This window comes from Kogia breviceps, chromosome 13 (genome assembly GCF_026419965.1).
Source record: "Kogia breviceps isolate mKogBre1 chromosome 13, mKogBre1 haplotype 1, whole genome shotgun sequence".
Lineage (NCBI taxonomy): Eukaryota > Metazoa > Chordata > Mammalia > Artiodactyla > Physeteridae > Kogia > Kogia breviceps.
The window spans coordinates 67,219,503-67,243,766 of NC_081322.1; the positions used below are offsets into that span (position 1 = coordinate 67,219,503).

At 36.1% G+C, this 24,264-nt stretch overlaps 1 protein-coding gene across 11 annotated transcripts in view; it reads right to left on the reverse strand.

Moving 5' to 3' along the window:
* The window catches only part of REPS1 (RALBP1 associated Eps domain containing 1), an 80,104-nt gene that overhangs the window by 33,905 nt on the left and 21,935 nt on the right, over positions 1-24,264 (reverse strand). For 8 of the 11 annotated variants that reach the window (XM_059083411.2, XM_059083409.2, XM_059083405.2 and 5 more), the window contains exons 2-8: positions 7,333-7,456; positions 5,517-5,713; positions 5,230-5,383; positions 4,548-4,672; positions 3,879-4,041; positions 3,537-3,600; positions 2,025-2,179 (exon numbers count right to left, since the gene is read on the reverse strand). In XM_059083411.2, coding sequence (XP_058939394.1) covers positions 2,025-2,179; positions 3,537-3,600; positions 3,879-4,041; positions 4,548-4,672; positions 5,230-5,383; positions 5,517-5,713; positions 7,333-7,456 — 982 coding nt within the window. The remainder of the gene's footprint in view (positions 1-2,024; positions 2,180-3,536; positions 3,601-3,878; positions 4,042-4,547; positions 4,673-5,229; positions 5,384-5,516; positions 5,714-7,332; positions 7,457-24,264) is intronic. The other 3 variants (XM_059083408.2, XM_067010894.1, XM_067010895.1) reach the window with 1 other exon arrangement.

Genomic DNA, 24,264 nt, shown 5'->3' on the forward strand with positions numbered 1-24,264 from the left:
ACTGGGAACTTCTAAAAACACAGCTATTAAAAAATGGTTTTTAAGAATACTGATTGAATCACGGTGTCACATGACAATTTCTATATTCAAAGGACTTTGTGTCATGAATCTCAGGCTTATGATAGGTAGGAGAGAAAAGATTAAATGGTTCTTCCCACCTCAAAATAGAACTCCAAATTTATCATTTATAAGTAGGCAAAGCAGATTTTAATCTAATATTGTGTGGTCAAAATGTTTACAATAAATTTGATTGGAAAACCATATAATATTATGTTAGAATTGGAAAAAACTGAGTCTTTGACACCTTTAAAATTATAGTTAGAGCAATAGTGTATAGATACATGCAGGCAAAAAACCAGAGTGTCTCTTTGTTAAACAAATCTAACAGCTGTAAAAAGACAATGCCCAGGAAAGAACTTCTTGCATCATCAGCCTTAAAATTCCATCAGTAGATCAACATGACAAAGAACCAGACTTTATTTAAATTAAAGAAAGAAAAAAAAGACTCTACTGACTACATGCAAAAGCCAGATTCACCTATCTGAATCCAATAGATAACAAGATCAGACAAGTCTCTAGAAAACGACATACAACAGAATAAGCCTGACTTACTTCTTGTATTAGTATGCTATCAGTTTTTAAAAAATTAAAAGTAATGGAAAAACTCTACATACGAGCCCAATTTACAAATCAATGATGCAGCAAGTCTGTATCAAAATTGCTTCCCTTTTGGCTACTAGCAAAAAGCTAAATAAAGAAGTGATTTTTGTTTATTTCCTAATTAGGTAAACCAAAGAACTCTGAAGCAAAATTATCTGACAAAAACACTTAGTTTCAGCTCAAGTTAGAGGGTAACTGACGCCAAATAACCACCTGAAATGATCAGGCAAATCCTAGGATTCTCACAGGATAATGTTTCTAAAAAACTGAAACCAACAGTAAATTATTTATTTAATCAACCTATTGGTTGATAAAAGGTCAGGATACAATTCAGGTCTTAAAATATGAATGGCATCAAATCCACATTTCAGGTGGAGAAACAAAAGGAAAAAATAAGAGTAAATGGTTAGAACTTGCCCAAGGAAGGTCACAGAGTAATTAGCAATACTAGAAGCACACTCAGATTCTTAACTCCAAGGAGACTGTTCTCTTCCTGACAGTAATGACATGTATATCGTTCTTTCTGTATAATTTAGACAGTGAAGTCAGATGACTTGCATTTCTGAGTTAAACAGACGTTGCCCTTTTAAGAGCCAAATTCCGTTCTATCTTCTCTTTTTAAAAGCATAAAATTCCTTCCAACACAAAATACAAGAGAATTTAGATAGAAAAATGGAAAATAATAATTTAGTTTTAATTAGAAGCATTAAGAATTTAGCATTAATTTCCTCTTATTCATTCAGAATGTAAGAAAAACGTACTCATTTTTTACCCCTTGTAATCTTATTTCCTTTTAAAGAAGGCTACCAGTAAATATGAGCAGTTATAAAAGCATTCTTGTAAACATTTAAAAAAAAAGCACTATATCTACCATCAAATACAAATTTCCCAGATTTCTTTAGAGTCTGAAGAAAAGAGGTGGGCTTTTTAAAGGAAAATGCTTGCAGACTGCAGAGGTCTAAGGATAAACCAGACATTCCCTTCAACAAATCAAGATGCGTTAAATGGAAAAATGTTGATAATGAAGACAGGCTACTTTACCCACTTCAGACAATTTATAATGCAATTAAAGGCAGAAAAGTAACAAGACACTATGAAATGCTCTTCAGATCTCTGCAAGTCACTAGTGTAAGGTGAAACAGTGGCATGTATTCTTTATCTCTTTATTTAAAGTTTACTAAACAAACCAAGCCATTAATCCAGGTTCAGCCTGTACATCCTATTCTGATGGCAAATCTACGTGCTTCTGATGAAATGTTTATGCTCTTAAACTACGTTTTAACATCTATCTTTATTTTGCTTTAAGAATCAAGTGTTATGTTTATTAAGGCATGCAATCAGGTCTCTTCAGCTCCCAATCTTACCTGCTGAATCTTCCAAATCAATCAGTTTGGGCATTAAGCTTTCAGGGAGTTTTTCCGGTAAGTCGTAGCCATTCTTCCTAGCAACTACCAGATGAAAAGCAGCACAAAACTCATCCAGTGTCAAGGCTCCATCTTTATCAAAGTCTGAGAGTTCCCTAGAAGGAAAACTTATTATTAATATAACCATATTCTGCTTTGACTCCCTTTAGGTCTCAAAAAGAAGAGAAATCCTTTTCCCAGAAAATAGCAATCTATAATTTTTAAAATTCCATAGATGGAAAGATATGTAATAAAACAAATATAGCAAACTGTTAACTGTAGGCAGCGGGCATATGGGTGTTCAAGGAACAATTCTTTAAACTTTTCTGTATGCCTTAAATTCTCATAATAAAATGCTGAAGAAACAGTCCCAATAAATAAAGTCACCAAAAAATGACCTTTAACCCATATGCATTTCTAGTAACAGTATTTAGTTAAAGCTAGGCTTAGTTATTAAGTCACTGAAATTTTTAAAAACTGTTTTTATTGTTATCAAACTTCTACAAGTATGCACTTTAAAGCATCCAATAGAATTACAAGGCTTGATACAACGAAAGAGCAGCCCCACCCTGATGTTGATTTTCTGGTTGCAGATGCAACCATTTTTTTTTTTTTTTTGTGGTACGCGGGCCTCTCACTGTTGTGGCCTCTCCCATTGCGGGGCACAGGCTCCGGACGCGCAGGCTCAGCGGCCATGGCTCACGGGCCCAGCCGCTCCGCGGCATGTGGGATCTTCCCGGACCGGGGCACGAACTCGTATCCCCTGCATCGGCAGGCGGATTCTCAACCACTGCGCCACCAGGGAAGCCCTGCAACCATTTTTTATTCATTACCTTAAACTACATAAATAGCATGCATATATTGCTAGTTCTTGATTTTTCGGTTTTAGGCATTATCTACCTACTTCCTACCACAGCATCCTATGCTTCTAAAAACCTTAATAACAAAATAATTTAGAATGTAAAGAAATACACTGATATACAGTAGAAATAACATTTATCCAATAATTGTTTTTAAAAAATAATTTGTGATTGTAATTTGTGTTTTAATGGCTAATTTCAACTACACAGCAGCTATCCTGAGTCTCAGTCTATATTTAAATGGCAGCTAAGCACATCCTTAAGATCATGCCTTTGGTATAGGACTTACTAAACTTGTTAAAAAACAAATGTGATAAACATAACCATGTATGAGCAAACTAGCTTTTATTCCACACATTACGCTTTCAACAAGAAACAGGTGATAACAGCTTAAAGAATTTTATAGCACTTTTTAAAGAACTACAGTGTTATCACTTATTTCTTTTCTAAAGAGTGAGAGAGAAGCTGGCTATTATAAGGCAATACTGAGTTCTTTGAGAATATTCTTGAAAAGGTTACTCTAATAGTTTATTTTTTTAAATTCAAAAATCTACCTGCTATAAACTCCTCTGAAACAACCCACATTACCCAACTAATGATATACCACACTTACCAAATATGAGAAAGTTCAAGAATAGGAAGTTTTGATTTTGTAAAAAACTCTTTAGCTGCAGATCCTGAAATATTAAAACAGTGTTGTTTAATGTTATTCTGAACTTACAGCTCTAAGAATAAAATGTGAGGTAAGAGTCTTAAGACTTTTGTCACTGAGAAAAAGGTAACCTTAACATGTGTACATGTCATGTTTTTGGTTTCCAGTGATTATAAAGTTTTTAGGCGATTTGAGAATTAATTTATCCTTTATAATCTCTGACCAATAAAACCATGTTTTTGAGATTATGAAATTGAGATTGTCCTATCCCATCTAGAAGAACTTCTGTTTTTAACAACTCACCTGGAATAAATCCGTTTAGATCAGGCTGAATGGTTTTAAATTGATTTACATAATACTGTCTTTGTTCATCTGTTATTTTCCAGGGATCGTCATAACTACTGGATTGCCTACGAATTTCATTGGCAGTTGTAGCTGATGCTACAGTTCGTACTGTTGTCTGGTCCTGTAATGAAACATTTTTTCCTCAGTACAGTATCTATCTATATGATTACATGGACCAAGATCGCTAGGTTACTTATCCTTGAAAGTAAAACTTACTTTTTGTGGATGTTTAAAAAATAAGAAGTCTTCACAAACTCATCAGCAAACCACACATTTGTTATATAGGTTATTAAACATTTTTGCACAACGATTATATAAATGTGTAGAACGACAGCAATATGTAAGCAACAGAAAGTTATGTAAAATGTGCTAAGAAAGCCAAGCAAATATATTCCTAGATGCAGAAACCTTTCAAAACCTCACTATGGAATTAGCAAGAAAATCAGCCAAAACTTTCAGTGAAACATTCCAATGAAAACAGACTTGAAGAAAACGCACAGAGTTGTTTCTTTTGTAAAAGAGTGAACTTGCATTTATAAAATTTGCAACAGCAAAATATGAAAACAATGACTGCAGCAATACTCTGAATGAAGCAAATAAAAATGCAATACCAATAAAATGTCACACCTGGACAGAAGCAGGATGCATGGTTAAAAGAGTACTGGTTGGTGGAGTATCTGCAAAACTGACCCAGTTTTCTTGAGGTGGAGGTGGAGAGTGCCCTGACCATACTGCGTCACCAGAAGAAGAACCTGAAAGCAGAATGGGTAAACACGCTGACTCATTTTTGGAGGAAAAAAATAAAGTTGCCAGGTTTTTAATGATAACAAATCACCATACACATATGAAAGGTTTCTTTTAAATGCTAACTTTGAAGAAATGTTAACAATTTCCAAAATGGAATCTTTTCTGTCAATTTAAAATTATACCTCATTTGGTATAACCAATTTACTGCTGCAATAAGCTATATAGCAGAGAATCATTTTTACAACAAAGTATACTTCCCTTCACTAATATAATCTATACTTGGGAATATATCCCTAGGAATATTTATTTATTCATTTTACCCTTCAGAGACTCTGATTCCGATAAACCTTTGTCTAAGCATCATAGATATAAATAAATGCAATTACCACTCTTCAAAGTGATATATCTACTTAGAAACTTTCACAGTTGGCTTTTGCTTCTCTTTAAGGCACTTAACATATAATTAAAAACTGACTTGGAGGCAACTCTTCAAGGAACATTATCAAGTTTTCTTCAATTTACAACCCTTAATAAATGTTACTTTAAAAAAATTTCTAAATACCTGATTGTGCTTCACCAAAGGGAGACCAAAATGGCCCAGGTCCTGCAAGAGGCCTCTCACTGTTTCCTCCACTGGGATGACGGCTGTGCTTCCTCCATGTGTGTGGAGAAGCTGGTGGAGACTGCTGTGGCGAAACTACTGGGGATACAGGTTCCTAGAAAGAACATCATTACTTTAAAATTTAAATTTTAAGGTAACATTTTCATTACTAAGGCACTCAATAAATGTTTCAGTGTTAAGCATTCACACAGGACATCAACTGATAGCATTTACATGCACATGCTTACCTGCTGATCTGCAGATGTACGAGGCTGGACAGTATCATGGCTTGTGGATACCTTTTTCACTTGCCCCCTGCCCGGTGGTGGGGGAATTACACCAGAATAAGACCCTTGATTTTCAGAATCTGAAGAATATGAGGCTGCATGACGAGATTCCTGTTCATTCTTTGAAGCAACAAATCTTGGCAGAGGAAGGTCCTTTACTGTTAACCATAAAAATAATTATTATTTCAAAATAAAAGAGGGTATACACACGAAAAACTGAAATAAGAGATGAATTTGACATTAGAAAGAATTTTTGCAAAAATGGATACAGAAACAACAGACACAAAATCTTTATCTCTACAAAATTCAGATCATCTCCCTTAGATTGTTTACGGAAACTCTAACCTAGAAAGAAGTAGTAACACCAAACTGCCCTTAAGGAGTTAAGCTGTATTAAATATTCATTGCATGTCTGGCCCTATGCTTGTACTTTATATCTATCTTGTCTCATAACCATATCAACCCCATTTTACAGAGAAAGAAACTGAGACTCCAAGATACCAAGGTCATTGACAGTTAGGATTTGCACCCAGGTGAGTCGGACCCCGAAGCCTAGGCTGTTTTTACTCACACTGGTTCCCTAAAGGAAGATGTCAGAGCTCTAAGCAAAATAAGAATATGTCACTAAGTTTGAGACTAGATTAATCTAGATATTTTCATTGCAGAAATTCCTGAAAACATCTTACTGTTCACCTACCAAGGACACAGAACAAGGCGTTAGTTATACCCACCCACTTTAATCTAGCTTATGACACTCCTACAGGCAAATATTCTACATTCAATTTTAAATAGAGAAGAGGATAAAAGACTGAGAATTTCTCTGCACACTTTCAGACTAGAACAATACAGCAGCAGAACCATTTCTAGAGGAAAGTGTACTTCCCTCCACCATGATTACCAGAATTTCTCTTTAGAATCTCCACATTAAGAAGGGAAAACATTGTTTATTCAGCATTTATGTAAAGGAATTCAAAATTACCTGAAAAGAATGTAAACTCTCAACTCTAGAACAATGATATGTGGCAAACCAGAGCTCCACAATGAAAACTTCTGGGTGACTAATAAACTGAGCTGGTACTTAAAACTATGTTATAAAAATTCTAACCTCAAGTTTTCTCTTACCTGCCTTTCCTATGAAAACCAAAGAACTCTCTGCATTTAAGTTCCTACCTTTATAAAATTTCCATCTACTTAGGCATCAATGAGCCTCCAAATAACAGAAAAACAAATTATCCTAGGTGACATTTGTAAGGTGGTCAGATGCTTGTATTGGGGTTTTAGTCTGCCAATATTTTTAATACTGTGTCTGTCAATCAAAGTTTTGGTTAACTAATACTTTCTAATTTCAAATGGAGCTTTCATGGCTTTTCCAAACAGGAAAACACAAAGTATAATGTTGTTTTATACTTAGTTAGTAGAAAAGAATATAAGGAAAGCATTTATGAAGATGGGCACTATAATTCATCATTTACCTTGATAAAATTATTCATCTAAATTCTAAGCAATTTTTAGTAAATTACTTTTTAAAAATCACCATTTTAACAGTTTTTATATTACCATCAAAGATGTATGAAGTACATATATGCCATAACAGAGTTAAGACAGACATATTTTTCTAATATTAACAAATGAAAAGAGCATGGTAGTAAAAGTCATGACACTAACTCAACGTCACAAATGCCACTGAAACATCAGAAAGACTCAACAGTTCTGACTTTACTTCATTTGTGATTAGAAGTTCATTTTCATTTCAGTTACTAATATATTCCATATTTACCTGTATTTATACTTTCCACTCTTAAAGGAAAGCCAGACTGGGCAACAGCTACAAGTTTCAAAGCAATATAGAACTGACTTCTTCCAAAATAACCAAGTCTAGTTGCACCACAAAGCTCCATAATCTATAAAAGAACACAATGTTAACATTAAGAATATGACAATAATGCTTCACATAAGCAGCTATCTAACTTCTGTTTATAACTTCTCCAAAATACATAGCTGACATATGGTATATTACTCTCAACAGACAACCAACTTCCTCAAGTTTCAGGTTTAAATGTTTGAAAATAAAAAGGCACTGACCTTACAATAAGAGGATTATCATTCGCCTACACATTAAAATTCATATGATAAACAACTATATTTTATTAAGAACCATATCTTTTAGAAACAAAGGTACCATCTACTCTTCTTCATAAACACTGTGCATACAATAGGGCCAAAAGTTTCTGCAACTAATAGATTATTAAGCAGCCATTTAGAGTAAGTCATAAAATGACATACTAAGTGGGAAAAGGCAGGATGCATAATTTTAACTACATAAACACAACTTTTAAAACAACCAGATACATAAAAATTCTACCAACAAATTTGTTAGGTGAGATTAACAGTATGGTTTTTTTCCCTCTTATTTTCCAGATTATATTTAATGTGGTTATACTACTTTTCTCTAAAACAACAATTTTTGTTTGCTTTTTTTTTTTTTTTTTATAAAGCATGAAGGCTTTCAAGGATCATTCTAGTCACTCAACAAGTATTTCTCGACTGGCTACTACAAGTATCAGACTGGAAAAGAGAATTTTAAGTTACGAGATTAAATTATAATCCCCAAAGCTGGAGTAACATCTACTGTACAGACATCATAATCTTAAAACAAGCACTAAGTATTCTTGTCTCAGCTTCTCAAAAAATTCAACTTCTTGTACAAAGGGAACATATTTTGTCTATTTTCTTTTTCCCAAAACACTCAAAGGAAGATTAAGGTACCTGAGATGCTGTGGTACTAAATCATAAGTATTTACTAGAATTGCAAAGAAGCACCTATCAATGGTTCAGCAACATATCACAATTAACAATAACCATTTGTTTACTTGCACAAGGAAAAAAGACAGTCATTTTTGCTATGAATAATCAGCACAGGAGGAAGCTGCTGTTCTGCCACTAAGGGGTATCACTTACGTGTAAATTTTAAAGGGCAAGGAAAGGGGCAGGTTTACATTAAGGGAACTATGAGGAAAAGGAGGGCGAGAGTTAAGAATAGAAGAGCACACAGCCTTGCAGGCTATGCAGGCACTGTGTTATGATTATTGTGCCCACTTGGAACCCCTTAAGGGATCATTTCATATCTTAGGTGTCTTAAATATTCCAGGTAAATGCTAGATAAATAACGGGAAGACCTAAAAGGAGATCACCTGTAGTTTTCTTTATCCTTGTTACATCCGCTTCCAGTGCCTGTGGGACTTTCAGGGGGAGTTACCCGGGGAACCGTTAGAAACACAGAGGTCGTGTTCAGAAGGGAGCACGTTGAGGAGACATGCTCCACAGATGAGAAGCAGACAGGAGGTGATGACTGAAGTTGGGGGAGTAAATGAGACTGTCAGTAAGCCCAGAGCAGTGAAAGGACACCTAACAGGCAGGTATAAAAAGGACCCTATGAAAGAGATAGTGGGAAAAAGTACCAGCAGGAAGTGGGAAACCAAGGGTGGGAAGAGGCTTTGGAAGGTGGGAGCAAGCCTTAAAAGAAACAATCATTGCACATACAGGTTTCGGTACAGGGTGTTCAAGATGAAAACCAACCTGAACTCACCACAAGAACAGATAAAAATTAATTATGGAATAGCCATATAATGAGAAAAATATGTAGCCTTTAAAACTCACTTATAGCGTTAATGTTATGAAAACAAAAAGCAGAACACAAAGCAGTGTATACATAAGCATAACCCAATTCTATTATGATATGTAGATATAAGAGGTAGTGAATATGCCACTGTTTATTTCTGGGTGCTGAGATTAAGGGATAATTTCTATGTTTTCTTTACATGAGACTGTATTTACTACCCAAAATATATAATATCATTTAATCAGAAAAACGATAAATATTGATAATTTCTAAAAAGGAGAAACAGTGGGATCCAATTTTTAAAAAGAGGGGGGAAATGTACTCTGTTTTGCAATTAGGTTTTTGCTGCTCAAGCAGTTATCGAGACGCGGTAGGGTAAAATCTAGTTTGCAATTGGTTAAGGAATAAACAGGAGGAATTTAAGTAGAAAGACAGGTACAAAACGGGTTAAGATATTTGGCTTTGAAAGAAAGTTAAGTTTACAAGGGTAATTTTGCTTCTCTTAAGTCTCTGAGCTAGTCAGCAGAACAGGCACCAGAAATTAGGTCTTTTGATTCTAAACCCAAAGCTCTCCCCAGGACGTGGGGTGGAAATGGGGTGGGATGGGGTGGGATGGGGTAGAAGAGAAAGGAGAAATACTATCTTTCTATTGTATCAGACATAACAAAATCTTAAGAGCCTGTATGCCAAGCTGCCACCTCAGGACTCGGGAAAGATGTTTTGAATGAGGAGATAAAAGGAATCAAAGGCAATATATGCAGTTATTCCTCTACAACTGATCCTGGCTGCATCACCTAAAAAACTCACCTTGCGGCCCAAGTCAGGCATGTCTGTCACTGTGTGTCTCTCCAAGCTACCCCTACTGCAGAGGTCATAAGTTCACGAACACAGGAGAGAAGGAAAGGAGCTATGACATACAAATTTACAAAAATAATTCCTGATGAAGTAGTCTAAAGAAGTCTATCAAGAAGAAAATAGACTAAATTACCAAGAAGTCTAAATTACCATCACGATCTTGTGAATTAGACAAAATTTGTCTCTAAAGAAATGCTTGGAATAAATTCCTAGAAGCAGACCTGCTAGACCAAAGTATACATATGTTTAAAAATTAGCTATAGCCAATTGCCTTTCCAAAAGGTTACCGAAATTTATTCTCTCACTGTCAATATGAGAGTGTTTCTCATCTTTTTCACCTCATCTTTTTCTCCAGTAACTTATTTATTTCTGACCCCGTGTTACATAGTTCTACATAGAACCTGGACCTGTAACCTTCTTTTTTAATTACTTCAGCCTTATAATATTTAAATACCTAATAGGGTTAGCCCAGCCTTCACTTTTTGTTCTTGTTTAGAATTTTCTTTGATATTCTCACATTACTTAATCTTTCAAATAATCTTTAGAATCACGTATTGAAATAAATTGAGACTTTAATTGGGACGGCAATTCATGTACAGTCTGGTTCCTAACTTTAACAAGACGACTTCAGTGTTTTATCATTAAGGGCGATGCTGGCGAACACTGCAACACCTTTGTTAAACTATTCAGCTAGTTCCACTATTCTAATAGTTTTGTTTGGGGCTTTATATTTTAAAAAAACACAGAAAGATGTTAGTTTTACTGTGTGCATTTGGGGGCAGAAAACTAAAAGTTGATCATTTTTCCCTTTGGTCTTATTAATAGTTCTATTATTAATAGAGTTGCTAACATCAAACCATCCTTCGATCCCTGAAATGAATTCCATTTAGTCATGGTGCATTACTTTCTCAAATAATATTTATATAAAATTTTAACCATAATCTTAAAATGATTAAGCTTTTTAAAAAAAGCTATACCTGAAAGGTTTGGAACTGGCGTTAACATTGGCTTGGTAAACACAACTAGCAAGCTTTACTTTTTTCCTGCTTTAAATAGATTAGGAATTTCATGATCCTTAAAGATTTGGAAGAAAATTCACCTATGACACTGGGTAGGCAATATCTCTGATATATTTCTCTGTTTCTTCCAAGTTATTTGGAATAAACTAGGTTTTCTATCTATAAAATATTTGATAATTTCCTAGAAAACTACTTATTGCCTCTAAATTTTGAAATTTATTATTAGTTCAGCATTATTCAAAGTAGCCTCACTCTTTTAATTGCCTCTTTATGGTTAATTTTCCCTTATTCTAAATCATGTGTATTTGTGTGCAAGCTCACACAGTTGCCTGATCGTGAGAACTACTTAAAGCCCTTCTTAGGATAGATTCCCAGATCTCTTCCAATAGATTCTAACTCACCTAGGAAACCCAAGGCCAGTGAGTGGTTGCTGGTATACTACTGATAGCCACTACAAACAATTAAGCTTTATTTTCTTAACATTATAAAATTTATATGCTCATGGTAAAATAAATAAAATAGTACTTGGGATACAGAATTAAAAGTTCTTACAATACTCATCAAAAGTAACCATTCTCTTATGGTTTTCCAATTTTTTCTACATATATACAAACATATGAGCACACATACTTCACACACACTTTTTATACATGTAGGGTCATATTATATATGATTTTTTCCACATAATATTACTCAAAGGTCTTTTTATATCAGCATATATAGGTCTCTCATTTTTTAACACAGCATTCCATTGCCTGGATATTCCTATTACAAATTAATCAACCCCTTACTGATGAACATTTAGTATTTTCCAGCTTTCTATTACAAATAATGCCATAAACATTCATGTGCACGTATCTTTGTATACTTGTACAACTGTAGAACAAATTTCTAGAAATGGAATGCGCTTTAAAATGTAACACAGTCAAGTACTATTAACTCTGAATGACTGTAACATCTTACTGTCAGGCACAGAATCCTGGCTGCCTGGTCTGAGAGGAGAGGGAGGAAGTGGGGGGGGGGGGGGTGGAGAGAGGGAGGGGGAGGGAGAGAGAGAGAGAGAGGTGTCAAAGTTTTCATTAATTTTATTGGATTCAAAAAGGAATACTAGCCTTAAATAAATAGCATCAATTCCTTTTCTAAATGCTCTGTTTAATAACATTTACAAAAAAGCCACTAACTTCTAGGATGAAAAAATAAACTAGATTGTAGTTCACTTTAATACCTACAGAGATTACTGTGGTTGGGGAATAATTCTGTATCATTTATACAATATTTGAGCAAGTTATATAACTTTAATGTGCCTCAGTTTTCTCACATGTAAACTGGGGAAAAGAATATACTACTTCATATGTTGCTGTGAAGATTCAGAGACTGTACTTAATAGAGCACTTAAAACAGTGTCTGGTCCACAAATATCATTATTATCACTTTTTATTTACTACCTGATCATAATGTACTTTATTTAGTCAGGGACTTCAGAAACTAAATCATTCCTGAAAACCACATTTCCTTGAGAGCTGAGAACTAATGCCTTTAAGCACCAAAGTGGGTTTTATTATAACTTTTGATGAAAAGTTTTCTAAAAGATGGGATGTTCTCATGCCTTCACAAGTATTTTGAACTTCTGGTTTAAGACAATACACTGAGTACAGGAATCTACCTCCTCTCCTTTCAGGAGTCTTATTAAAATGATAGTAAGGGAACGCATTAAAAATAAATAAGAGGGAAAGGAAAACAATGAACTGACGGGAAATTTAAGTAAATTTTTACAATCAGAAAGCAGATGGAGTCATGCCTAATAAAGTAGCGTAGAAGAAATCAGTGCCAAGAATATCCATGGAGAAGAATCAATTTGGCCTGCAAAATGCAGGGACTCATCCAGAAATGCTAGGTATGACTGAGAGTGAGACTGGGACAGAGATGAAGCTCCCTATACCTACAGTTGCTCACAGAATATTAGCACTTTACCCTCCAAGTGAAAACAAACAAAAATCTAAAAAATGAAATGTCAGGGAAGTACTAGGACAGCTGATGTAGATAGGAGTTGTTGCCTCAGAGCAAAGCTTCTGTTTCTAGCATTTAGCAACCCAACTAAGAGCAGAATCTGACCCACTCCTCATAAAGTGAGGCAGCCTTTTGAGGTGTTATGCCCAAGTACACAGAGCTCAGTTTTTCTACTGCCTCAAAGATCAACAAGCAACTGAAGAAAACCTCCAAAATGGAAGAGAACTGCCAAATTTACAAATGGGAGAAAACAAACAAACAAACCCTGAAAGACATAATTCATGGAAGAAAGAACACTTAAAAATATTCTAGTGAGTATCCTCTGACAGATTTAATACTGTCTCACCCACAAAACAAGAACAGGATACTATGAAAAAGGAATGATCAGCGAATAAGAGGTATGGAAATACAGCCAATCCCTTGGTATCCACAGGGGACTGGTTCCAGGACCTGCCAGGGATACCAAAATCCTAGGATGCTTCAAGTCCTTGTAGCTGGCCCTCTGTATCCACATCTCTGCATCTGCAGATGAGGAACCCACAGGTACCAAGGGCCAACTGTATATTTGTTGGAAAAAATCTGCATGTTACTAGACTTGCACAGTTCAAACCCATGTTGTTCAAGGGTCAACTGTATACAAAGTTCAGTAAAAATACTAGAAGATTAAAAATAAAATTTCTCCAGAAGTAGGAAGGGGAAAGCTGAATTAGAAAATATGAGAAAAAAACAAAGATTAATCTAGATGGGCCAAATTTTTATTAAAATGAGGTCTACAAACAATACACAGAAAGGAGAAGAGTGATAATGAAAGAACAAGAGATTTACCCCAAAGCTAAAGGACAGTTTTCAGACTAAGAGAGTCTGAGTGCTCAACACAATGGGTTAGAGAATTCCTAAACACATTATTACTGTGGAACTTCAGAACAGCAAGGATAAAACAAAGATCCTAAGAGTAGCCAGAATAGGTGTAGGGGAGCACGATAAGGAAGAGGTACTGATCACTTAAGAAAAAACACTAACTGGACTCAGACTTCTCACTGATAACAGTGAATATCAGAAAACAATAAAGCAACATTCTCAAAGTTCTAAGAAAAATTATTTACAACCTAGAATTCCGTATCCAAATTAGCATCAAGATGATAACAAGAACAGACACTTTCACAGACGCAGAAATTTTTAAAAGTTTATCTCCTATGAACTCTTTCTTGGGAAAATGATGTTATTTAGCAAAATCTGGAGACAGAGAATCCAGGAAAAAGTAGATACACACCAAGAAAGCAGAGAAAGAAAGTTGCAGGAAAACAGCTATGCGACTGGGCAAAAGAGCAACCAGTTCAGATAAACTGCCAGAAGGCTCCAGGAGGAAAATTTCAGAAAAAGTAAAGGAGAAGGAATGGATATGAAGGCAAACAGTGCAAGGAAAAAAAGAAAAGGAAGGCAGTTGAGAAAGTATCAGAATGTAATCATAGTACAATGCCTGGATCTGCAGTAAAAATATTTACATCATCATAATGTAAATACTTTTTTACTTTGAATTTTTACACTCTGAAGTCAATCTAAAGTCAAAACAGTAAACAATTAAGAATTACGGTTCTAGAACAAGGTGCAAACGTTAGCAATATTAAATATGTACAAGTAGAGCTAACAAGTTGAGAGGGGGAAGGATAAGAAGGTTAAGGGAGAAAGGCATGGGCTTCTGGTCTAGCTGAACAAACTTAAAAAAATCAAGAACTCTTCTTAGATCTGTAAGAGAACACAGGTCATACAGCAAACTGCTGCCCCCAAACTGGAGACCAACAGAAAGCAAATATAGAGAATCACAACTTACTGGAAGAGAAACCCATCAACATCAACTTCCTCAAAACCAGTACCAAGGAAGGGAAGAATAAGCTGTAATCGATGAATTGCTGTAGGCTCAGTGTGTACAAGTTTGAGAGAGAAAACTGCAAGGGCCCCTTGTCATAGAGGGGCTCTACCTCCAGGAGAAACCTCTACCAGGTTCTCACAGAGAATACAGGAGAAAAACCCCTTGTGCTTCTGGCAGGGGGAGGGGAAAAGGAGCCATCTTGAAACCCACCAGAGAATTTTGGTCTTAACAAGGCCTGGCTTCAGGAGAAACTATTTAACCAGAGCCCAACCTGCCCAGTATTTATCAGAGCCTAACTAACCTGGGAGAAGGGAAATGCCATTCTACCCATCCTGTCCCTGTTAAGGGGGGGTAACGGGGATATGGGTGGGACAGAGAAGCAACTGTGAATTTCACAGTCCAGAGGCAGAGGTTCACTGAAAGACTGAGACATAATCATAAGACTACAGAATGCTTCGCCTCCTCCCATACCTTACCACCACATTACTAAAGATGTATTTATGGTATCATTAACCCAGTACCTCATGTCAGGCTATCATCAGATATGGTAGTGATGTTGGAATTATCACGCCAGGAATTTAAAACAACTATGATTAATATGTGAAGGGCTCTAATGGATAAAGTAGACAGCATACAAGAACAGAATAGGCAATATAAGCAAAGAAACGAAATCCTAAAAAACGCCCCCCCCCAAAAAAAAAAGCTAGATATCTAAAACACTATAAAACAAAGAATGCCTTTGATGGGCTTATTAGTAGACTGGACATGGCTGAGGAAATAATCTTCGAGCTTGAGGATTTCAGTAAGACCTCTAAAACTAAAAGAGGAAAAAACAGAATAGAATATTTGAAAACTGTGGGACAACTACAAAAGGTATGACATACATGTAATAAGAAGACAAGAAGGAGAATAAAAAGAACAGAAGATTTACTTGAAACAATAATGACTAAAAGTTTCCCCCAAATTAATGCCAGAAACTGAACCACTGATCCAGTAAGCTAAGAGAACACAAAATAGAATGAATGCCCAAGAGTATACCTAGTCTCTTTACAAAAATTAACTCAAAATGGATCACAGATCTAAATATAAAGCATAAAATTATAAAACTCCTGGAAGATAACATATGTATTCGGGGTCCTTAAGAAAAAGTGGGTTTTTTTTTCTTTCACCTAATGGGATAACACTATTAAGAGTTTTTGTTTTGTACTGTTCTTAATGACTTGTGACTTTTTCCTTTTTGCCAAGGTAGCATTTTTGCTCTATCAGCAGTCTTTCTAGTTGTTGTCTTTCTACCTTGTATGCCATGGCTTAGAACAGGAATCAACCTTTTCATACTGTAGAAAACAAGAATAAATAGTTCTTTAATAATAACTCGAAGAGCTCTCTGATGAGCAAAAAGTACACAAGCATCATTTTTAACTTCTGATACACAAAATATGGACGTGTTGGGGAGAGGGCTAACATTTACTGAGTGCACACAATGCTAAGCACAGTGCTAAATACTCAAGTTGTTCCCATCTAATCCTAAAAATAATGGAGTAGAATTAGTATTTTTATCATTTTACAGGAGAAGAAAGAGAATCAGACTGGCCAAGGAACTAAGGCCAGAGGGCTCAAAAAAGGGCAGAGCTATAATTCAAAGTCATGCTTTTAATCTTCTACCAAGACATGATGCTGTCCACTGTCCTTTTCCTAGAATAATGTCAGCTGCCTCAGAGCAAGTACCCTCAGTAAGTCCTAAAAGTTGAGTGCCTAGTACAAAGTGACAATGAAAGAGTAGTTTAAATGTATTAGGAAGGCTCTTTAATCCTATGCTCAGAACATGAGGTACAGGGAATTCTAACAAGAAAGGTATATGCAAGTTATTTGAGGATTTCAGCTTGAATCTATGAGCTGAATTATAAAGTAGAAAAATGCAAAAAAATGGAATGAGGAATAAATATATTCCTCATAACTATACATAATACTGAGAATCAATACATAATCACTGAGAATACTGTCAAAATTCTCTCCAAAATGAAATTTTATGAATGTTTAATAAAATATAATAGAAAGTAAGATCCTCCCTTTATAGTCACTATCAAGTTAAAATTGAGAAGGTGACTCCATCGCTTTCATTTTTATAAACATTCTTTAAATTTAAGTTGGACTGGGTCAATGGACAAGCTGTTTTTGCTGGCTTAAAAGCCTAGGTAGTTTGGTCTACCTACGTGCACAACACCGGCTCCCAAGTCAGTGTAACTTTTACTGTTCCATTAACTTGTTAGACTTGTCCCCACACCTCTCTGTGACTCATCAGCTTTACCGACATGGGAATAACTTGTAATGGAGACTCAGGTTTACTACAGAAATTAGAGGAAAACAGGGAACAATTATATTGAATACCTATTATTAGGAAGACTGTTTACTTGCTGTCCCACTTAACACTCAGAACACTTCTCTAATGTTGGCTACTATTATCCCCAGTTCAAAGGAAAGGAAACTGAGGCTAGTAGGTGGCAGTCAGGGTTCAAAGCCAGATTAGTCTGAGTCCAAAGCCTCTCTGTTCCCAGGTCCCTCCAAGGCATAGCTAAACAGAACTCTCAACATGGCATGTTTATGGGGCAGTAGTTCCAAAATGTATTCCAAAGAACACCAGTCAAGTTAAATGCTCTGTAGTTGAATAAACATACATTATAACTCCCTTGGTAACTTTACAATGCATTTTTAGTTCATAAGAGGCACTAAAAAATCCTACAGCCTAGAAACAAACCTCTTTTTGGTTTAGTATCTATTAAAATGCTTTAGAACTAGTCGTCCATAGATCAGATGCTCTGTATAACACACTTTAGGAATCAATGTTGTTTAAGAGCCCAGAGCAGTGATATTCAAAATTTGGTATCAGGATCCCTCCTTATACATGCTTAAAAAAATTAAAGAGGACTCCCTCAAAGTCTTTGTTTTTGTGGCTTATATTTATTGATATTTACCATATTAGAATTTAAATTGGGAAATTAAAATAACAAGCACCTATGAATTCATTTAAACACAAGAATAATCCTATCACACGTAACATAAAATTTTATGAAAATAACTTTTTTCCAAAATAAAAAATTGAGAATACATTGTTTTATATATATACAAATTTCCTTAATGTCCAGCTTATGAGAAGATTAACATCTGCTTCTGTATTTGATTCACTCCAATATGTTGCTTTGTTTAAAGATGCTCACTTCACACAGGTATGTGTTGGAAGACAAAGGACAGTTTTTAAAATTTTAATTAATTTATTTATTTTTGGCTGCGTTGGGTCTTCATTGCCGCGTGCAGGCTTTCTCTGGTTGTGGCGAGCACAGGTTACTCTTCGTTGTGGTGTGTGGGTTCTTTTGGCGGTGGCTTGTCATTGTGGAGCACGGGCTCTAGGCGCTTAGACTCAGTAGTTGTGGCACACAGACTTAGTTGCTCCACGGCATGTGGAATCTTCCCGGACCAGGGATTGAACCTGTGTCCCCCTGCACTGGCAGGCGGATTCTTAACCACTGTGCCACCAGAAAAGTCCCAATAGAGGGCAATTTAAATAGCCTTTTCAGATAAATCTGTTATCATTTTTTGATAACACACCAAAACTCTACAAGTGGTAGGTAGTTGCTTAAAGGTTAGCTGCAATATAGAATCCAAAGCCATATTAATAAACTCTTTTGCATACTCATATTAAAAATCCATTGGTGTATCTGGTGCACTGCATCCTGCTTTGGTCATATGTAAACTACTGGTTCATAGTCATGCAGATCTTCCAAATGTTGACACATTTTATTTACAAAATATTTTTTAAATTACATTTGTTAATATCACCACTGGTCTCATCAGAAAAGTCATTAAATACTGGGAAGCAGTCAAACACATGGTTGCAGCTAAGTTTTCCAAAATCCTGATTTTTGCCAGAAAGTTCAAATTTTATATCATTAGTAACAAATAGCATTAGTTGTTTTCCCTTAAGTGACAGTCATACTTGCTTCATTTTCAAGAAAATCTCTGCCCAATACCCAAGTAAGCTGTTCCTTCAAGAAAAATGGTGCTCCATTAAAAAAAAAAAGTCAGTACAGCTCACAACTCAAACAATAAAGTAAGTACTTTTCCTCAAGACAATCATCATTCTTCAGTATGCAGCAAATGTGCTTTATGCATACTTCCCACTGCATCACACAAAATACTAAAAAGATATAAGCTCAAGGGTGAAGATTTAATAAAATTAGTTTTTTTTTCTACATAAACATTCTTAAGTGTAATTGGTTTCTTTCTTGCATGGCAGTAAAGAATACAATACTATTACAGTTTGGTGACACTGCATTTATTTGTGCTAAGGAGTCAGTTGTACCCACCACTTCTTTTGTATTACTAATGCAAATGTCAACACAGGATAAAAAAAAAAAAGCGGGGGAGCAGGGAGGAATAACATATTAGTATTATTATGAAAATATCAGACCAGGGCTCTGCAGACCAAACTCTGAGAAATGCTATTATAGAGCACACTCTCTATATGGTAGTGACAGGAGGACCTCCTCCTTTGGTGGCAATGCTACATACTCCCTGCTCTAGAGCAGCCACTGAAAACACAATGTCTACAGGCGCAAGCAAGTATACCATAAATCAGTGAAACTGGCCAGATGGGGGATGTAGTAAGCTAAGGTGAGCAGGTGTGACAAGAGCAGCTGCTATTCAGCTCTAGCTAACTGCTGCTATAGGAGAACACCTGTCAAATGATGCCATCTTCAGATTTTTCTAAAGCTGGCAATCTGGAATATTCTATGATATTGTTCTCATTTTTAAATGCTAATGTGGATTCAGATAATTTTTTAAAAATATGCAGATCAACTAAAACACCTAGACCACATATCTACATATTCTGTCTCAGAGGGTATTCTATAGTTACTACAAAAATGGCATAAAATAAATGGCAAAAACTACAATAATGTTTCTTCAGGTCCTCAATCAGGGTGGAACAAAGTGAGACCAAGTTTCATGAAAGATAATCATATATACAGGTATTATTATATATTAACCTATCCTACTTATACAATGGTCCTACAGTGTTTCAGCTAAGACTCTGGAAGCCCTCCCAAATTATACTCAGGTCATTAATGAATCATTATACAATGGCTTTATATAAGATCTTGTTATCATCTAGAAAGTGACTCAAAGTACTGAGACAACTGAAGAATAACCAAAGGAAATTAATTAAAAGAAAATGCATTATTTCATCCTTCCCTGGAGTGTCAGGTCCAGTCCTTACACACACCCACAGTATAACTAATACAAGAAATCTAAAACACCTCTTCCTCCTTTCCTTCAATAAGTCAAGACTGCTCCCACTTCAAGGACTTTGCACTTGCTGTATCTGCAGTTTGTTTGCCCCTCAGACCTTTGCCTGGCTACTTCCTTGGTCATTCAGATCTCAGCTCAAAGTGCCATCCTTCCTCTGAGTACCCTACTGTTATTTATTGTCAGCATCTCCCAAAAGAATGAGCCTCCAAAGCACAGGGAAGATCTCTTATATTCCCACCACTTAGAACAACTCCTGATTTACAGTATCTATATACATTTGTTGGTTGGATACACGAATGAATGAAATATTTTTGAATCAACTTTGCTGCAGTCTCCTTCTACTCTTATACACACTACCAGATTAACAAACCTAAAGTATAGCTCCAAATAATGTATATTATTATATTTAAAGAACAAACTCATAATTCTAGCACTCAAGACTCTGTAAAATCATCCCAAACTGCCTTTCCAGTCTTACTTTGGTCAATCCAGAGACTGGGCTCACCTGTCTCCATACTTTTGCTTTTCTCTCTCACCAGATCACTCTCTAACCTACGTCTGCCTATTAAAATTACACCCTTCCTTCACAACCCATCATAACAGGCTCCTCCTTCCCGTAACATTTGAGATCCTTTCTACTCCATATGCAAATGACTTCTTCTTCCTTTGGACTAGTACTCCAGCTTCTACCATTTGAGTTACTTGAGTGACCTGTGTAATTAGGTTAACCGCACCACACACTCCTGACACCTCCTCCCTCCATTAAACTCCTTGTGGGCAGAGACCATGACTTAGTCATACTGGAACCCACCGAAAGATCTGGCACTGTATTTTGCCACTTAGTGCTGAAGAGAATTGCTCTCCCATGGTGCCCACATCCTCCTGATTTACGGAATTCATTCTGTTAGTCTTCACTTGAATTAAATCTTTCTTACTAGGAAAGATCATTTTTACCATTTCTTTAAAAATGAAACATTTTCTAATAATAAACATAGTTTGCGTTGTCCAATGTAGTTTGGATTACACATGATCCATGCACACTTGCATATCATCTTTGCTGCAGTACACTGTGGCAAGTAGAAAAGGTCAAGAAAAAAAAAGTCAATGGCAAAGAAGATAAGGGCATACATCAAAGCCCAATCATTCCAACATGACTTAATTCCCTTTCAAATACTGCTGTCAACACAAAGCATGTTTCACCTGTTTACAAGCTATGTGGACATACTAATCTCTAGTATTTTCCTCTGTTACAAAAACAATTTAATTTAAATACTTAGCAGAGTCCAACAAAGTGGGTAACTCATCCATTACTGGATTCATGAAGCATGTTTGCATTCCTAAACAACTCTCGCTATCACTCTGTGACCAACTCCACCGCCAATTTCCTACTAAACTCAGGTCTGAAGTGAAATGCAATCTTACCAACCCCTTTGAGATACTAAGTTGCACTGGGGCAAATATCTAATCTCACTTTTACTATATTAATTTCTTATCCAAAACCTTTAATGCTTTTTGCTTTGCTTACACAACTCAAATGTTTTTTTATTACAAGCCTACAGTTCAAAACCACATGGCTGGGGATTCCCTGGTGGCGCAGTGGTTGAGAGTCCGCCTGTCAATGCAGGGGACACGGGTTCGTGCCCCGATCCGGGAAGATCCCACATGCCGCGGAGCGGCTGGGCCTGTGAGCCATGGCCGCTGAGCCTGCACGTCCAGAGCCTGTACTCCGCAACCGGAGAGGCCACAGCAGTGAGAGGCCCGCGTAGTGCAAAAAAAACCACACACAAAAAAAACCCACATGGCTTCTTTGCTTTCTCCTGCTATGATTTTATCCTAACACTTAGGTAAATAAACAGGTATTCTCTTGATTATTTTCTTCCTTTCACTCATACCCTCATGCATAACTTCCATTTCACATTTCAACCACTTTCCTATCTCAGTTAAGGATGAGTTCTGCAAGTCTTTCCTCAATGGTATGTCCTCAGAAAGAACAAAGAAAACCATCGATACATTGCTGACAAATGGCACACATTATTCTGCAGACCACCTCAAAAATAAGATACGTATAAAATTTGTCAAATACTGTGGCTAAATAGCAATATCAGAATTTTCTTGTGCCCTTACTATATATCAGGGACTGAAATATCAAGTACTAAATAAGTAATAATCCCCTTTCTACACTACAAGTATTTGCAAAAGCTATATTTTTCAGTGTAAAGAAAAACTACAAATGTCTCCTATAACTTTTCAGCAGAAAAAAGTTCAAATATATTATACATGGTCTTTTTCCCTTACTAATATTATCAGAGCAATTCATCAAAGAACATACTATAACAATACAGATAACTGCTACAGGACTTAGAAGCTTAATATTAGAAGGCAGATTTCATTCTACCCGCTAAAAAAAGGAATCATAAAGAATGTATTGAGGGGGCTTCCCCTGGTGGCGCAGTGGTTGAGAGTCCGCCTGCCAATGCAGCGGACACGGGTTCGTGCCCTGGTCCGGGAAGATCCCACATGCCGTGGAGCGGCTGGGCCCGTGAGCCATGGCCGCTGAGCCTGCGTGTCCGGAGTCTGTGCTCCGCAACCAGAGAGGCCACAGCAGTGAGAGGCCCACGTAGTGCGAAAAAATAAAAAAAATAAAAAATAAAAAAAATAAAAGAATGTATTGAGGGACTTCCCTGGTGCGCAGTGGTTAGGAATCCGCCTGCCAATGCAGCGGACACGGGTTCGAGCCCTGGTCAGGGAAGACCCCACATGCTGCGGAGCAACTAAGCCCGTGCGTCACAACTACTGAGCCTGCGCTCTAGAGCTCGCAAGCCACAATTACTGAGCCCGAGTGCCACAACTACTGAAGCCCATGCGTCTAGAGTCCGTGCTCTGCAACAAGAGAAGCCACCCCATGAGAAGCCCATGAACCACAACAAGAGTAGCCCCCGCTCGCCGCAAATAGAGAAAAGCCTGCATGCAGCAACAAAGACCCAAGGCAGCCAAAACTAAAAGTAAATAAATAAAATTTTCAAAATTTATTTTAAAATTAGAAATAAAAGAATGTATTGAGTTAAATAATTACCATAAAAGAGAACAGAGGTTAAAAAAAAAGAGGACAGAGGTAGATTTTAAAAGTTTATGAAGTTCTTCTCTTGAATTTCTGAATGGTATAGGTAATTAAAAAGATTCCTCTTAGCAATATATCTGATTCCTAATTATATAATTTTACTCCCTTTGGGCAAAATAAACTCCTTTTGACAGTCAACTATGATAAGAGTAGTACATACAGACCAATGAATATTTTATTGCTTATAATCAGTATCACAGTCCTTAGTTGTCTAAACAAATAAAACACTTCTGACAGACTCAAATATAAAGATTCTAATATGAAAAATTGTATGACTGCCTATAGTTTATTGGTAGTTCAATTCAAGTCCCCACGTCCAATTAAAATAATTTTTTGTATTATCTACTTAACCAAAAAAACTTTAAAAAAACTGAAATATAGGTCAAAGGTAAGAAAGGATAAAAACAATAAAAATACAAAAGTGATTTGAAAAATCCCACAAACCGTCTAAAACTTAAGCTTACAGTAGTAGTATTTGCCTTTAGAAAATATTATTGAGACATGGAGATAATCTAGTAAAATCAATCTGGCCAATAAACTATACTTACGGTGACCATAAAATTTACATCCAACCTGAGACATTTGCAAGAGTGAAAGGGAGTACTATTTATAAGTATGCCTGGAGAAAAGGCATAAGCCAGGATTGTTTCAAGCAAAGACAGACTTACAACTGCCCTTCCAAAACACCTTTACAGATAAATGATTCCATTTAACCAACAGAAGGCAGAAGGTTACAGGAAAAGCCAACACTTAAAACATGTTCCCTTACAGTATGTCATATTGAGTATTAATCTTAATTAAAGAGTAACATTTTTCAGAAACCAGTACTAGTAATCAAGCCCCTCTGTTTTCTTACATGGAGACTTAACTGACTATTCTAGAGCCATAGCAACTCTAGTTTGTCAAAATTTTAAAAATAATAA